Raw genomic sequence first — 16622 nt, 5'->3', positions numbered from 1 at the left:
ACTGATTGTACAGCTTTCTTTTCAATGATAATGGTAAACTTCCAGTCAGGATCTGACAATGTCCCTTGTATGCACTCCAACCCAGTTTTATTCTTCTGTAAGTTTCCTTCTCATAATCAGGCTACCTGTGAGTAATTTACCTAGATAAACGTACCTACTCACAGACTCGAGACGCTAACTGGTGGTCCTGGGAAGGTATTCTGTAGTAGTACACTTAGTGGACTGTTCACTTCGGCCGCTGCTGACTGGCCGGGGCCACTCGTATCATCCTTGCTCGTACGGCTGCATCCAATCAGCAGCAGCCGAAATGGACAGTCCACTAGGTGGACTATTACAGAATACCCCCCTGAACTCTTGTTCCTTTGCCCGTCTATTCATCATTATCCTTGTCTGCTGCATAACAATCTTCAACGCCACTCTTAATCTCTCTGTTAAGATTCTCAGTGATTTGCTATAACTCGTCCCCATTGTTGCTGAATAGAAAAATGTCATCGGCAAACCGAAGGTTGCTGAAATATTCACCTTGGATCCTTACTCCTAAGCTTGAATACTTCATCGTGGCACGCAGTCAACAGCATTGGGGAGATTGTGTATCCCTGTCAGACCCCTTTCTTTATAAGTATCTCCCTACTTTTCATGTGTGGAATTAAGGTAGCTGTGGAATCTCTGTAGATATTTTCCAAGATATTTACGTAAGTGTTTTGTACTCTTTGATTACTTAATGCCTCTATGACTTCTGGTATCTCTACTCAATCAAATGCCTTTCCGTAATACATGAAAGTCATATAGATAGGCTGATTGTACTGTGCAGATATCTCAATTACCTGATTGATGACATGGAAGCAATCTATTGCAGAGTATCCCATCCTAAAGGCAGACTGTTCCCTTGGTTAACTGAAGTGCAGTATTGCCCTTATTCTATCGGAAGTTATCTTGGTGAATATTTTATATAATACTGATGGGCCTATAATTTTTCAATTCTTTAACATCTCCCTTTTTGTGGATTAGTATTATGCTGACATTCTTCCAGCTCTCTGGGACCCTTGAAGTCGATAGATAGTTCGTATAAAGGGCTGCCTGTTTTTCAAACGTTATGTCTCCTCCATCTTCGATTAAACTGACTGTTATTCCATCTTCCAATGCTCCTTTCTCCGTTTCAAGTCTTGCAAGGCCCTTGTAACTTCATCGCTAGTGAGAGGAGGAACATTTGTAACGTGTTCAATACTACTTTGAATGGAGATATCGTGGCTTTTCTGTGTACTGTACAGGTGAGTATAAAACTATTCAGCTGCTTTTACTATATTTTCGAGATTGCTGATGATATTACCCTGCCTATATTTGCGTACATCTTGGCTTGTCTAATGCCAAGTTTCCATCTCAATGATTTCAGGCTGCGTCTACATTTTCGGGTGCTTTAGTCCTTCTCACGTCATTATTTCAAATATGCCTTATTTTCTCCATGTTGATCAGTTTTGACAGTTCCACGACTTCTACCTCATCTCTTGAGCTAGACACTTTCATTCTTTGTCCTTTCTCTAGTAGGTCCTTTGTTGCTTGGGAAAGCTTACCTTCTGGTTGCCTGGATGCCTTACCCCTCTTCAATTGCTGCTTCTGAAGCCAGCCTAGTTAAAGTTTCATTCATTACCTCTATATCATCTTGATCTCTGCTCTAAGCTGCATATCATTTTTCAAGTACCAGCCTGAATCGGTCTCCTTTCCGCTTACTGCACCTAGGCTTGCCTGTTTCTCCTTCACCAGTATTAATCTTTTTCTCGTCAAAGTGAGGTGAATCCCAGACCTCACTGACCTATGATCACTGCACTTTACATTACATAACACTTCTACATCCGGCACTATGCTGTTATTGGCAGAAAGTACGGAATCTATGTCGTTTCTTGTTTCACCATTAGGGCTTTTTTAGGTCCTCTTTTTGTTACTACGCTTCCTGAAAAAGGTCTTCATCATTTGAAGCTCATTCCTTTGCGCAAATTTTAGCTGCGTCTCTCCCCTAGCGTTCGTAGAATCGATCCTGTAGTTGTCAATTGCTTGTTCAACAGCCTACTTTTCTCCTACATTTGCATTAAAGTCGCATTAGAGTATACTGAGTTTGTACTTTTCTCATCGCTAATTCAACATCTTTATAAAACTGATATATGTCATCATCATCTTGACTGGAGGATGGAGCTAGACTTGTACCACCTTTGTTCTTTGCCGCTTAAGTTTTCTTACGAGTACTGCTGCCCTTTCATTAATGCTGTAGAATTTTTCAATGTTTCCCGCTACATCCTTATAGATTAGGAATCCTACCCCGTGTTTTTGGGAGTCCTCTATAGCAGAGGACGTGTCCTTTAGTCAGCACTGTATAAGCCTCACCAGTTCTTGTATCCTCACTAAGGCCAATGAGATCCCAAACAATGCCGGATAGTTCATCAAAAAGTCCTGCTAAGCTAGCTTCACTCCAGAGAGTTTGCGTGTTAAAGGTCGCCAGGGTCAGTTTCATTGGTGGCTTGTCCGGGTCTAGATATTCTTAGCACCCTCTGCAGCGTTACTGGTCTGACCGCCGCCTTGCTCAGGGGTCTGCAGTTGCTGCGAAGTGAGGGCCATTGGTTGATTGAATGAGTCATACGGGCCGGAGTGGCAGAATACTGCACCAGGCAGGCCAATTCCTGTTCTGGTGAGGGAGTGTCTTTGGTTGAAGCTTAGTGGATCTTCCTAAGTTGCTTGTATCTAGATTAGTCTAGATACAACCAAATCTAGATTACTCTAGTCTAGTCTAGATCTTTCGCTGGTGTGAGGTTCCCCACCAAGCCTGGAGGAGGAGGTGAATTCAAGCTTACCACTCTCAGATTAAAAAAAAAGAAAAAAAAAAGCCTCTTGTCATAGGAGTTGAACCTCTGACTATGGCAACTGAGTAACCGACATAGCTCAGTCAGATAATCCTTTAGGCGGCGAGGCCACCTTATGGCGAGAAGTCGAGCCCGGAGAATCTTACACTGGGATGGGGCAGCAGAAATTTAGTGGTGGCAACCTGGAACTTTGGGGTACACTTACACATACTTCGACAACCCAAGTTTAGTTTCTGCATACTTTTGATTTTGCAAATGGATTTTATATTTAACATAGACTACCTCCAGAGACAGGCATGAAGCCGCTTGAGTCTTCTGTCCTAATCCACATCCCTCAGAACACTTCTTCGCGCTTGTATCACTCTCATTGTCGTGTTATGGATGACGCTTCAGATATTGCAACGTACTGTTTGCGATCACTGTTGAAAGTCTACCTCGAAAGAATTCGTGACCACAATCTCAGCTAACGTCTTCCTCCGTGCGAGTCCGTCGATTGGTGCTCATGTGTTCCTGTAACATGGCGTCGGTAACTTTTCTTATTTCTGTCAGAAAATCCCTACGATGTCCCACTTAACTGCGTTTCTTGTATTGTGGACACTTTCTGGCGATTATGCATGTAATCTGATACTTTCTTTTATGACTTATTCCTACTAACACTTTTCTTAAGTACAGTTTTCGCTGTTTAACTGGCAACTATGCCTCAAAGTTCCTATTCTTCTTTCGAAATATGTGTGAAACGCAGAAATTCTGCAACTAGGCTCCAGCTGCACCAATTTGAGTGAGAATTTATTGCACATAAAAGAGAAACGTGCGTTATACAGACTGCCTCAGGCAGGATCTCGATTATGTGTGTCTATCTGTTTGGGGAAATTCCCAGAAATTGGTAAGTTCGAAAATACTGAAGCGGGAAATTTACGAATCCCTAAGTCTACACTAGAAATATTTATCACAATTTTGCAAACTGCATTGATGAGACATTCTGAAACGGGAAAGAAAAGTGAGATTAAGTTAACAGTTTGTGTAAATTTCTAACGCTGCCTTCAAAAATTTTGCAGAAGTTTTATACACGAACCGCGTGGTATATTTTTCAGAGCAAAGCATCTTGTACACATTTTGCCCGCTTTCAGTTTCTCAACAGGTGCAGTGGGTCTAATTTATATACTGCGGCATTGTAAAATTGTAATCTTTGTTCTTTAGTTACTTTAACTTACGTAATGTTCACTAATCTTTTTAAAGAATCGATAGATAAAATAGAAAATCTACCTGCTGGTTTCGGTAGATCTTAACATCCATTGTTAAGTGGGGTAAACCACATCAATATCGGTGCATTGGATGCTGAAGAAAGCTTCGTCGCTCTCATGCAGCTCAGGTATGAGGAAGCTTCAGGAGCTCCGACGTTTACTGCAGCGTATTTTACCACTAAAATCATCTTTAATTTCAGGGTGAGAGTTCTGTGCATAGTGTTTGCGCACGTGGTTGCGTGGTTCGAGTGTGAATTATTCCGTGTAGAAACAGCACACCTGTGAGGGAAATGTGTGTAGATGTTTATTAGGGAGTTCTGCTGTGCACGACTCGAATGTTTTTTGTGCTAAGCTAACTGAACGATTGCCAGAACGTGACGTTTTGACTAATACGCTAAAGCCCGGTGCGCGACCAAGGTATACTGGTGTAGCTCTACTGGTGTCAGCGAAACTTAATGCGACTCTGCTTGCAGCTCAGGAATGCTTCCGCCCTCGTTGTGTAAATGGCATGTTTAAAAGAGGTGGCCGTCTTTTCCTACTTCACGGACTTTGCATGCCTTTACGGAAAGCGTTCTAGGACGGGCAACTCGCGACGATAAAATGAAGACAAGTCCACCTGTCGAAACGTTGGCTCTTGCTTTCACATTGTTCTAGTTTTGCTCATAGTCTTGAATTTCCATCTCCCGCCTTCCCCGTCTTTGCCCCAGATGTTGAGAAGTTAGGTGAAGCAATACCACGTTTGAAGCAGGAGTTACATGCGAACTCGATTTAATGGAGTGGGCGATAACGTCCGGAGCAAGAGTCATCGACGTGGGCGCAGTATAACGAACCGCATGTCACGTGCGTAGTAGCGTGAAATTTGATTTCAATACATTATCACTGTAATCCAGTTATCGCTCGGTCGGCGTAAGGCTAGCCTGCAGTATCTGCATATTTTTAAGGTTGTCGCCAATCTTTTTTCTGTACATCCTTCTCTGATTCGATTGTACGCATGAGGTTTGCAATAAATCTCGCCATCATACGGAGATAAAGAGCAGGGTCACGGGGGTAGGTAGATCTCATCGCTGACTTTGACGATCAGAGATAATGGTTGACGGTTCCTACCACAATCTTTTCTTGATAAAAATGGTGTTTGGAACGAAAAGCCAAACAGTGTGGTCCAATCTAACTACTTGGTTATTCTGACACTGTTAAAGCGTTTCTCTTCTAATTAAATTGAAGGACTTCGCGCTGCGGCTGGCTGTGTTTCTCAAGTGGTTCCATGGTCACAGCAATTTCAAAAACTTAGTGTACGCCTATCTGTCCTGTTCCTTGGAAGGTTGCGTGGCCCCTACAACCTTTTGTAGTAATTTATTTCCTCTTTTCCGCATCAGTCACCTTTGTGGAAGAAACCAAGGACGCCTAGACGGAAGTTCGGAGCCACCACGACAAGGTTTTCGGAGGCAGCGAGCAGGGAGCCGTCGAAGCGTTGGTTGCTGCCTGTCTGGAAGCCTTCGGCGTAGAGGAACACTAGGACGGGCTGTTTCTCGCAGCCACCGCCAGCCGTGGTCTCCGCGCAGGGCGTCCACACGTTGAGGTGCAAGCACTCCTCGGCTCCGTCCCAGCCTTCGTTGCTGCCCGAGAACCAATCCTTTTGCGGACACGGCGGGCAATCCAAAGTAGCCTGCACCACGGATCCGTTTTCGGAGGCCACCACGGGAAGCCTGCGTCCGTTAACGGCAGGTGATATTTACCTACTTTCAATTGTTCGTTTCGTGTCCGTTTCCGTACTTTTTTTGCTAACGATGCAACCCGTTTTCTCTCCGTGGCTCAAGAACCTTCATTTCGGTCCAGGGAAAAATCCCTAGGTTCCCACAACGAATCCGCAACCCACATCCCCTTCTATAAACACACGCATGCACATGCACACTGGCGCGCGAACGAACACACACACAACCATACGCACCCTCCTACTCTCGTGCTTTATGACGATAAATCTCGGCTGTCCACAATCAACTCAACAGGATTGAAAACTGCTCAGGTTGATATAGGTTTATTGCTAACAACGTAATTCGCCTTCATTTTCAGTGCGCTGCTAACATTAGCCAAGAATCAGCATTTATGAAGAAATGGACTTGCGTTTTTGCTGGATTCGGCCGCAGTGTGAACGGCTTTAAGTGCACGTTGTAGAACAACTCGGGGGCAAGTATTTAAAATACGGCGCTATCCTCACGTATTTTTGTTAAGATCACATACATAAGCACATAACTAGCGATGTGTTGTACAGGGGCCTCTGTTCCATGAAAAGGGTGATCTTGGAATCCTGCAAGCACATCGACTACCTCGGTTTCCAGCCGTGATTCTGAATCAGCGAGGAGGACCTGCACGAACTTATTGGGAATAGCGCTCAAGTGCCATGACTCTGCGCGCAATTTAGAACTACAGCAGGACAAATTCACCAGTTGAGGAATCAAGAGCGTTTTTGTGTCAACAAGGGCGTTTGAGTTGAAGAAATGGTGTAGTGCGCGTCCTATTTAATACCCGGAAATTCAAACTATTTCAACAGCTTCGTGCTCATAACGTAGTAATACCAGAAACATAATAATACTTTGGCTGATGCCTACCATTTCTGACAACCACTTTGACATCAATACGATTTAGAATTAGCTAGGAGTTGCACTGCTTGCATGTAATGCTTATTGTGACCCGATATGTATATAATAAGTTTTCAATTAACTTTACGCGGACACGTTTCATTAAATAATTCTGTATTCGTACACCTCTCTGGAAACCGCACATCCGCCGAGTCTACAAATTAACAGAAGTGTTTTGTGCACTTCCGTTGCATATATGCGCAAAAAACCAAGAAAGCCTTACCACGAAACTTGAAAACATTTATAGCAACAAACAATTCCTTAAGTTCGTTAGTATACGGTGCACAAATATTATAAGGGTACCTTCATTTTACCTCTAAATAAGCTGTTTGATATTTTATTTCACCGAATGAACCTTCCGCAAATACGGATGTCTAGAACAAGCCTGCGTGAAAAGCGGCACATGAAAGAGAGGACGGTGCTAAGTTTCGTCCTTTCTTGTTCTCGTTCGTCACGCCTTTTTCCGTCATGAAACAAACATTTTTCGCCGCTTACCTGAAGCGCAACTGATGCAGGGGTGGCTGCGCGTACGGGATGCCAAGAAAGGTGTAGATTCGATGGCTAGATGCGTAAGACCGGTAGCCGCGCACCGAGCTTCCACTTTTGGTGCGAACTTCCACATGATCCGCCTACATCGTAAGCACGACGAAATGATAAGCTTGGGAACAAAGATTAACATTATCTTTGCTTTTTGGGTAAGAAAAAAGCAATGAGCATCAGCGAATGGTGCCACTCATGGCGCACAGTTGAGCGTCACTTCGTAAGGACAAGAAACGAGGTGGCGGTGTTACAATTTATGTTCATAAAAGCCTAAAATTTGACGTTACAAAAAGTACACTGTCATACGTTCTAATTCTGAATCTCTTGTGCTAAGATCAGCCAGATTGTTATTAGTTGCAGTATATAGGCATCCTTCTGGCTTTTGCCTGAATCGCTGAATTTTTCAAATGATGTTTTGAAAACAGTGAACAAGAAGGTGCTCCTGAAATCATAAAACTGGCAATTTAAACAGATAAATCGTCCGCCGTTGACAAAAAGAAATGTTTTTCACACTGTGCCGTCGTTTGGTTACGAGCACAAAATTCAGATATCTACCAGTGAGACAGAGCATTTTTAAAAATTTCTCGGCTTGTGTTTCACTAACTACAGAAATGAGACGTGTGCTGGCGTTCTTGTGCCTGTAGTTGGTGAGCATTTGCCAATTTTCGAATTAATCATATACAGGAGTCACTAGAAAACGTTTTATTTCAGGTATTACAGGAAGATTACCACCGAGAAAATAAAATATTTTTGAAAAATATTTGCTGACGGTGATTACAGCCAAATTCTGCAAATCACTGACACTGTATACTGGCGCATGAAATAATTATAGAGCAAGTTAAAGAGCTCTATGACTTTGCTTTCCACCGGTATTGCTGTGAATGGACAACAAAACGAAAATGTCATCAATAGAAGGCGCGCTTTTTGCAAATAATGAAAAACAGACATCAGGTATTTACCACTTCCTTGAAAGCAAAGCGGATGAAGCAGTTGTTTCAGTTTAAACAGGTCAGGAATAAGTTAAGATCTGATATAGAACTGGCATTCCTAAACTACTACGAAAAGAGGCTTGCAAGAATTATGGATGATAAGAAAGCACCTTAAAATAATGCGCAGAATCTTTTGGCAAAACTGAGCATAAGAACTATGTGTGAACTTTTAATAGAGAACCATTCTCGCTCTGGCGCATTGCTTGCTGATGTGTTTCCAAACAACCATTTTTTTTTTAGATAAGGGGATGTGGAGACCTTCTCTAGTACCGATATTCGCTATACATCGTACTTCTTAAATGGCTTTAAAAGGTCATGTATATCAGAGGTAAATTTATTCTTAGCAAACATACAGAATAGTTCTGTTCCCGGTGTATAAGGTACAAAATCAGAGCCCGTAAACGTAGTTTCACAGCGTATTAGCTTACCATTCTCACATATATGCAACATGATTTTTACCACTAGAACCTTTCCCGCTAAGCTCAAAATAGCCCCAGTGTCAGTGATATAAAATCGTGGCGATCAAAATGACATGAATAACTATTTGCCAATTTCTCTGTTGACCTTATTATCGCAAATTAAGAGAATTGGGGTGGCTTAAAAGATTATATAAAGAAGCACCAAGTCCTATTTCGGAAAAAGAACAATGCACCGAAAAGGCCTTATTATCTATTGGACACAACCTACTTGGAAATTTCGAGCAGAAGCTTGACCCAAGTGTGAGAGATCTAAATTTTTATAAAGACCTTGATTACATTAAGCACGAAATTCTCCAGGAAAAACTAAACGCGTACCGAATAAGGGCGTGTCCTCAAATTTAGTGAGAAGTTATCTTACGAACTGAACTCGGTGTACTCGCATGCAGTATGTAATATGAGAAATGGGTAAGATTAAATACGGTATCCCACAGGGGTCAAAATTGACTTGCTTTGTTCTTTTCGTATATAAACGAAATCGTAAATATACAGTTAACACCATACATCATTTTGTACGTATACCGAAACCATTAAAGTCTTCTCAGTTAAATGGTTAGATATTCTTGAGAAGCAAGTGAACAAAATATATAGTCATTTGTAAGTATGGCTAAATACAAATAAACTTTAGATAAATACTGAACGGACGAAATAAATTGTTTTTGGACCAAGAAACAAATGTACATTCCACGAAAATGAAGTAAGATTTCAAGGGGTTTTGAATGAATGCAGTGTATGCCAGAAGTTTCTCGGCAATATTGTGCATGAAACGCTAAATTGGTCATGTATCGATTACTGCTTGTTTAGTTGAGGCACCACCACTGAAACAAATAAACACATTAGTCATAGAGCGCTAAAGAGAATTTTACGAATAAGCAAATGCATTCCACGCCGAACAGGAATATTCCGCCCCAGTCTTTCACAATTACGACAATGTAACAGTTGAAAGTATTTACTTTGGAATGACAGCTACAATTCATTACAGCCAAACGAGACCAATTACGGATGCATTCCGTGAAGCTTATTTCCAGAAAAGGACATTCCTATATATTTAGACTAGCTATCTATTACAGCAACAGAATCATGACGAATTGCTTCAGGCACAAACTTGGCCAGATGGTTACTCAGCTACTGAATACGCATCATCTTATTAGAAGCATGGTGCATAATTATCTAATCACGCATAAGACGTGAATTTTGTCGATATTATGTGATGTGCTGTCTTTCTAGAAGGGTGTTACTTATGTAGGCGCCATTCGCGGTGGCATGCACACACATTGCGATGGTATATTTATTCTCATAGTTTGTTGTATTATCTATAATTCCTTTTGAAATGCTTATGGTATTCTTGCTGCGATGAAAGTTTTGTCATTTTATTTATGCGAGCAATTTACGAATAGCTCTGCAATTGTGTGTGCGTTTTAATTTTTATAGAGACAAAATTGCATGTGCTGCTTTTATTACAATATATTGGTAAAGTATAGTAACCCACCGTGCTCAGCATTGCGTGGTTTGGTGATTAGCGCGTGTTTCTGCACATCGGCAGGTGCTAAGTTGCCTTTTGCCACCCCTTCTCATGCAAACTGTGTAAAAACAATTTCTACATCTTAATTCTCCAATTGTTTGCAGTTGCAATGCATCGTTGTGTCCATTTGCAGATGGGATTCTATCTGGCAGTAAACGATAAAATCAGTGAGACGAATATTACCCTTATATTGTGGTGCATGGCAAATGAGCGTACTGCGAAATCGGACTAAGATAACGGGAAGTGCTGCAGGTAACTAGTCTCAGTCAAGGAATAGCTCTCAGCGCGTGCAGCCAGTATGAGCATTTTCTACTGTCTGTCTCTTTTTTATAGATTTACGAACAGGAAACTGCTCTGTTTTTATTAGAAAACTGCACTACACTTTGTTCCTATAATTTGAAAAAATAGATCAGGAGACCAGAGCATTTTGAAAAGCTGTGCAACTCATTTACAGCGACAGCCGCTGACTCTCGCAGCACGAAACGCCATGAACTGAAGAAATTATTTACAGTAAAGCACTGAATTCTGTGATTTTACACGCCACAACTGCAATCTGATTTTGAGACATTGCGTTGTGAGCCACTCCGGATTGATTATGACTACCTGGCTTTTTTGAGCGTGCAGTTATACCGCGGCAGGTTATTAGCAATGCACGAGACTTTGTATTTGGCCACTACAGAATTGCTCGTTGTGGCTTCCAGCATACAGGCTCAGATTTTGCTCACTCTCCAAATATGACTGCACCACTTCCAAGCGCGAAGGCTGAGTGATATCGCAGCGGTAATTAAGCGATTCACTCTTTGAAGTGCAGGTGGCCTGGGGCATAAGTGTGCTACCCGATAATAGTCTTCAGTAAGGTTTTGTTTCTTTTCACATACGGCGAATGTGAGGGGGAAGTGGGCTGATGACGTAGATGGAAGGCTGGACGATTGCACTTGCGCAGTGATCTACATTCCGAAATTTCAATTGTTGCAAAAAAGCAGCGCGAAGGCGGACACAGAGCCAAGAATCCACTTTTTCTAGTAAACCAGCATCTAATAGCGCACGTGAAAGCAATATGTTCTTTAATTATTGTTCGATGGGCTCGACCAACATTTAGACAGCAGAGGCAACGGACTAGTATACATCAACAACCCATACACCGCCACCGCATTCTCCTTCTGTGGTTTTTCCGGCCACCTCATCACGCGTCGTTTCAACAATTAGGCAAAACTGGTCGTCACCAGGGTAAAGACTTTCCATTAGTGTGTCTACAGGTTCGTTTACGTGAACTCAACGACAATGGGTCGAGTGAGATGTCGTCTTGAGCCGTGCCAACCCGGCCTCGTTTACCTGCATCATGACAAGCTAGTTTGGCAAGTCGACTAACCTGTTTAAGAGGTTTGAATAAACGCCTCGACGCTCACTCACCCTGATCCGCTAGCACTTACATAGACTCCACAACCAGTTTGGCGGCCGAGAAGCCCACATGACCCGATTTTATAAGGTTCATCCAAACGCAATCTACGTGGGACATCAATTCCCATCCGTCTGCTAACAGGCGCATGTCATGGTGTTACAACCGGTTCGCCCTTGTCATCCTACTAGCCGAAAACCGCGCAGTCCTGATTTGTGGTAACTCACCGTACTTTCAAAAAAGGTTGCTAACGCGACAATTGATAGTGTTGTAACGGCTAAATGTTTTCTAAATAACTATGTGGTGAAGAATAGAGTAAATGTGTAAGAATCATACAGAAGTCGTCACAGAAACCACTCATTCACCCTCGAACTCGTTCGCTTGGGGTCCATTTATGTGAACTAAGATGATTTTTTACGTAGCACATAGCAAGAAATATCCAAGAAGCAGGAGATATGTATACGGAATATCCACCCATGCAGCACCCGATATCATCGCTACACTCTTTCCCCACTGTACAAGCGACACAAATGCCCTGTCTTTATAGGCTTGCTAATGTGTATGGAGCGACTAGTTATAGTGAGCAAATACGCACGCATATGTAGAGGACGCTTTAATTTATATTTATTTAAAGAAAATAAATACTTGGACTACTAGATCGAAATTGTGATTTGACCTGCCTAGAATACTCGTTTGTAGTTGCAATTAGCATTGTTAGCCTACTTGAGCCACTTTATGTCTGTCTATCTATCTATCTATCTATCTATCTATCTATCTATCTATCTATCTATCTATCTATCTATCTATCTATCTATCTATCTATCTATCTATCTATCTATCTATCTATCTATCTATCTATCTATCTATCTATCTATCTATCTATCTATCTATCTATGTGCAGTAGTGAAAAAAATATGATATTTTACATTTGGGTAATATAAGCTAACGAGCTGAGAATATTGCTGCTGCGTTATGCCATGTCGCGAGCAGAGGACAGTAGTCTCTTAACCAAAACGTAATTCATCTCTGCATGGTGCAGTCAAAAGGACAAAGTGAGTGATTGAGTGAGTGAGTTAGTGAATAAACTTTTATTGGGTCAAGCAGAACGCAATAAAACGCGCACCCGGCTAATCCCACGAGGGGACTGACAGATCTAGCCTGCCCGCCCGAACACGGGCGCGCTGGACGGCCAGGATTTGGTCCTCAAAAACGGGACTTCGCAGAAGCGCGTCCTACTCTTCTTTGGTGAACTTCGGGACTAACGACCCGCACTTCCAGAGCATGTGAGACAAAGTAGCAGCCTCACCCCAGGCCACGCAAGAACAAGTCGGGTAAATCTCAGGATATATACATTTAAGAGACACGGGATTTGGGTAGGAGTTGGTTAGCTAGTGTCTGAGCGCAACCGCTTGCGGCCTGCTTAGCTTGGAGTGAGGCGGCAGGAAAACCCTTCTCTCTAAATAAAAGAATTTAGTATTTTCATTGTGCGTGGTAGGAGCGTCTCTGTTTCTGGGGAGAGAGTCGCCCGATCCCACGGCAGCGCGGTCGGTAAAGCAACGCGCAGCCTCGTCGGCAGACTCGTTGAGGTTCAAAGGAACCCCTTCAATCGCCTCGACGTGGGCAGGAAACCAAAATATGGAGTGTATGGAGCTGTCGCCGCGTTTGGCGTCTTTAAGAACTTGAACTACCTGCCTGGCTGCCCGGCCTTTCTGGAATGCCCTGACGGCCGCTTTCGAATCGCTATACAACCTGTCTCTCCGACCGTCTTGCATGGCGAGTGCAATGGCCATTTGCTCGGCTACCTCGGGTTCCGTCGTCCGCACCGAAGCACTGTTGATGACTTTTCGCAGCGTGTCCACGACGGAAACCGCAAGAGCTTTGCCGTCTCGGTAAACGGCGTCCACGAAGCCTGCTTTGATCTTGTCCTTGTATATTTCCTTCAGCATATTCGATGCTCTTGCTTTGCGACGACCTACGCTGTGAACTGCATGAACGTTGCGGGGCAACGCGGCGATGACGATCTTCTCCCCTGTTTTTCTGGGGATTTGGGTGTTGTAAGCCAAGTTCTTCGTGGGGGCGAGTCCGATCTCCTCGAGGATACTCCTGCCGGCCGGCGTGGTGGACAGCCGAGTTATATGGGCCCGTTCCTGTGTCTCGGCTATCTCCTACAAGGTGTTGTGTATGCCGAGCCGGAGCAGGTCCTCGGTATGCATCCTGACGGGCAGCCCGAGGGCTCTCTTGAGGAATTTTCTAATGAGGGGATTGAGCTTATCCCGCTCGGCTCTGAGCCAATTGTGCATGGCCGCCATGTAGGTGAAATGACACAGCACAAATGCGTTGATGAGCCGAAGCAGGTTGTCCTCCTTGAGGCCACGATGTCTGTTCGTGGCCCTTAGCACGAGGCGAAAAGCGTTGTCGGTCTTTGCAATGATCTTGTGCAATGCAGTGCCTTTGCCGCCACCTGATTCTATGAACATACCCGGGACTCTCATGGTGTCGATCCTAGGTATCGGGTCGGCGCTCCAAGTGAACAGGTGAATGTAACTTTCCGACACCGGTTTCCAGCCCTTGCGTCTGCCCCCTCTTTCTTTTCTGCAAAGCAAAAGCTCGGATATCGTCGGGGAGCACCTGAGTCCGGTGGGGAGCAGGTACTGCTCCGTGACGTCTACGGCCTCTTGGGTGGCGCTTTCCATTCGCCCATCGCTACCGCAACTGCAACACATCGTGATGTCGTCGGCGTAGATGGTGTGCTTGATGCTTTCAACTTGGGCCAGCTTCCTCGAGAGGTCGACCATGCGAAATGACAGAGCCTTGTGGCGTGCCCCGTGGGCCCAGGAGTGCCTCGTCGGAGACAAAGTCGCCGAACCACAGCTCCGCTTTCTTCTCCGTCAAGAATAAACGCACTTAGTTATACAGTCTGGGGCCCTGCTCGAGGTGCGAGAGGGAAGCCAAAATGTATTTGTGAAGAACATTGCCAAACGCCTTCGCGAGGTCGAGTCAGAGCAGGGCCTTGGTGACCCTGGTACTGCTATCGATGATTTGATCTTTGATCATCTTCTTGGCATCTTGCGACGAGAGGCCGGCACGGAAGCCAATCATGTTGTGAGCATAGACGTTCTCTGCGAGATATCTGCTTAGTTTGTTGAGGACGAAGTGCTCCGCCTGTTTTTTTTGACGCAGGATGTGAGAGAGAAGACGATGTTGGCGGTCTTCCATTGCTCTGGGACGTTCCCGTATTTCCACGTCTCGTTCATCTTGGTGACGTATTCGATCGAACGGTCGTCAAGGTTCCGCAGCATCTTATTGGTGACCTGGCGCATATTTGCCATTGAGCGCAAGAAATCGTTTGTCTGATTTCCCCCCAGGTGGAGTCTTCGTCGAACTCCAGACGGGCCGGGCCGAGGTAGTAAGGAAACCGGACTTCCCCGTCTCCGTGTTTTATGGGCAGGTACTGCCCCATGAGCTTGGCAACCAGCTCGTCTCCGGAACAGGATCTGGTACCTTCGTGCAGGGCTCTGGCGAGCGAGTGTATCTGACTGGATCTGTTGCTGCCCTCGTTGAGGTGAGGTTTGAGCATGCCCCGGGACTCGCCGTTACGCATCTGCCCGTCGAATTAGTCACAGACCTCGTCCCATTGCTGCTTGCCGAGGGCCCGACAGTGATCTTCGATGACCTTGTTGAGCTCTGAGATTGTTTTCCTCCCTCTCCGGTTGAACCTTTGTCCCTTCCATCGGAGGAGCAGCGCCCGCTTGGCCTCGATCAGATGGGCTAGCTTGCTGTCCATCATCTCTAACTCTAGGTCGCTGACGATCTTATTAGTGTACGACCCGGCGTCACTCTTCATTCGCTCGCACCAGTCGTTCAGGCCTTTGGGGACGGGTGCGCTTTAATTGCCGTGGAGCTTGCGAAAAAGGTCCCAGTCCGGGACGGTGAACTTTCTGGATTTACTTCGGGCGACGTCGAAGCGGGTCTCTAGCCCGCAATGGTCGCTACCAAGATCCATTGCGGTGTTACTGCACTCGGCTCTCTCGACGTTCTTCACGAACGCCAGATCGGGGCTGGTGTCCCTGTTCACCGGGTTGCCGATTCGGGTGGAAAACGCCTTGTCCGTGATGAGCGTGAGGTTCATTTTGTTTGCGCTCTGCCACAGACCCCGGCCCTTCCTCGTGTCGTACATGTACCCCCACACTGATTACGGGGCGTTGAAGTCCCCGACGACGACCAGGTGCCGGCCACGAAGACGGACTTCTTGAGTATCGTCTTGAACTGCTGTCGTGAGTCCCTAGAATTGCTGTAGATGTTGAGTATAGACACACTGTTTCACCGGTGGTTGCGTTGTCTCGTGCTGAGCAGAACCTCCACCATGACGTATTGGACCTTGCAAGTCGTCAGCTTCAGATCGGGAGACACGTGCATAAGTCTCCTGTCAACTAACGTGCATACTTCCCGACATCCGGGCTGCACGGAGACGGTCCGATAACCAGGGAGGGAGGCGGCAGAAGAGAGGGTTTCCTGTAATGCTATTACCTATGGTTTGTTAGCCAGCGATCTAAAATATTGCTGCAACGGAGCTCTCTTATTGGAGTCACCCTGCAGTTCAATTGCCAAATTCCTAACTCCTCTTTAGAATTATCCATGAATTGACAATTTTTATGTGGTACCCGCTGTAAGCACAGGTGCACGTATGCCAATGATATCATTAGTTTGCGAACGTGACACTTCCTTACTGGACAAGGCCTTACACTTGGCGGCCCCGGCCGAGTCGCTGGCCGGAACTGGTGCTTCGGTGGTCGTCGGCGCCGATGTTTTGGCCGAAGCGCTCTGACTGATTACCAATTTCATAATCTCTGTCATTTCGCTAGCCATCTTTCTGACCATTTAAGTCCGCGTTTTCCTTCTGAAGGCGCGCTACTTCGGCGTCCATAGCTTGCTCTGGAAGCGGGTCGCGTGGGCCCGGGAGGGTCTCACTTCGCTGGCGC

At 44.9% G+C, this 16622-nt stretch overlaps 1 protein-coding gene across 1 annotated transcript in view; it reads right to left on the bottom strand.

The window, feature by feature from the left end:
• The window catches only part of LOC126525034 (acetylcholinesterase-like), a 76566-nt gene that overhangs the window by 38327 nt on the left and 21617 nt on the right, over window positions 1–16622 (bottom strand). The window contains exons 6-7 of the mRNA XM_072286774.1: window positions 7216–7349; window positions 5465–5790 (exon numbers count right to left, since the gene is read on the bottom strand). Of these exons, the coding sequence (XP_072142875.1) occupies window positions 5465–5790; window positions 7216–7349 (460 nt within the window). The remainder of the gene's footprint in view (window positions 1–5464; window positions 5791–7215; window positions 7350–16622) is intronic.

Source organism: Dermacentor andersoni, chromosome 3 (genome assembly GCF_023375885.2).
Source record: "Dermacentor andersoni chromosome 3, qqDerAnde1_hic_scaffold, whole genome shotgun sequence".
Classification (NCBI taxonomy): Eukaryota; Metazoa; Arthropoda; class Arachnida; order Ixodida; family Ixodidae; genus Dermacentor; species Dermacentor andersoni.
The sequence above is the reverse complement of the archived record's forward strand: the minus strand, read 5'-3'. Positions and strand labels throughout refer to the sequence as shown.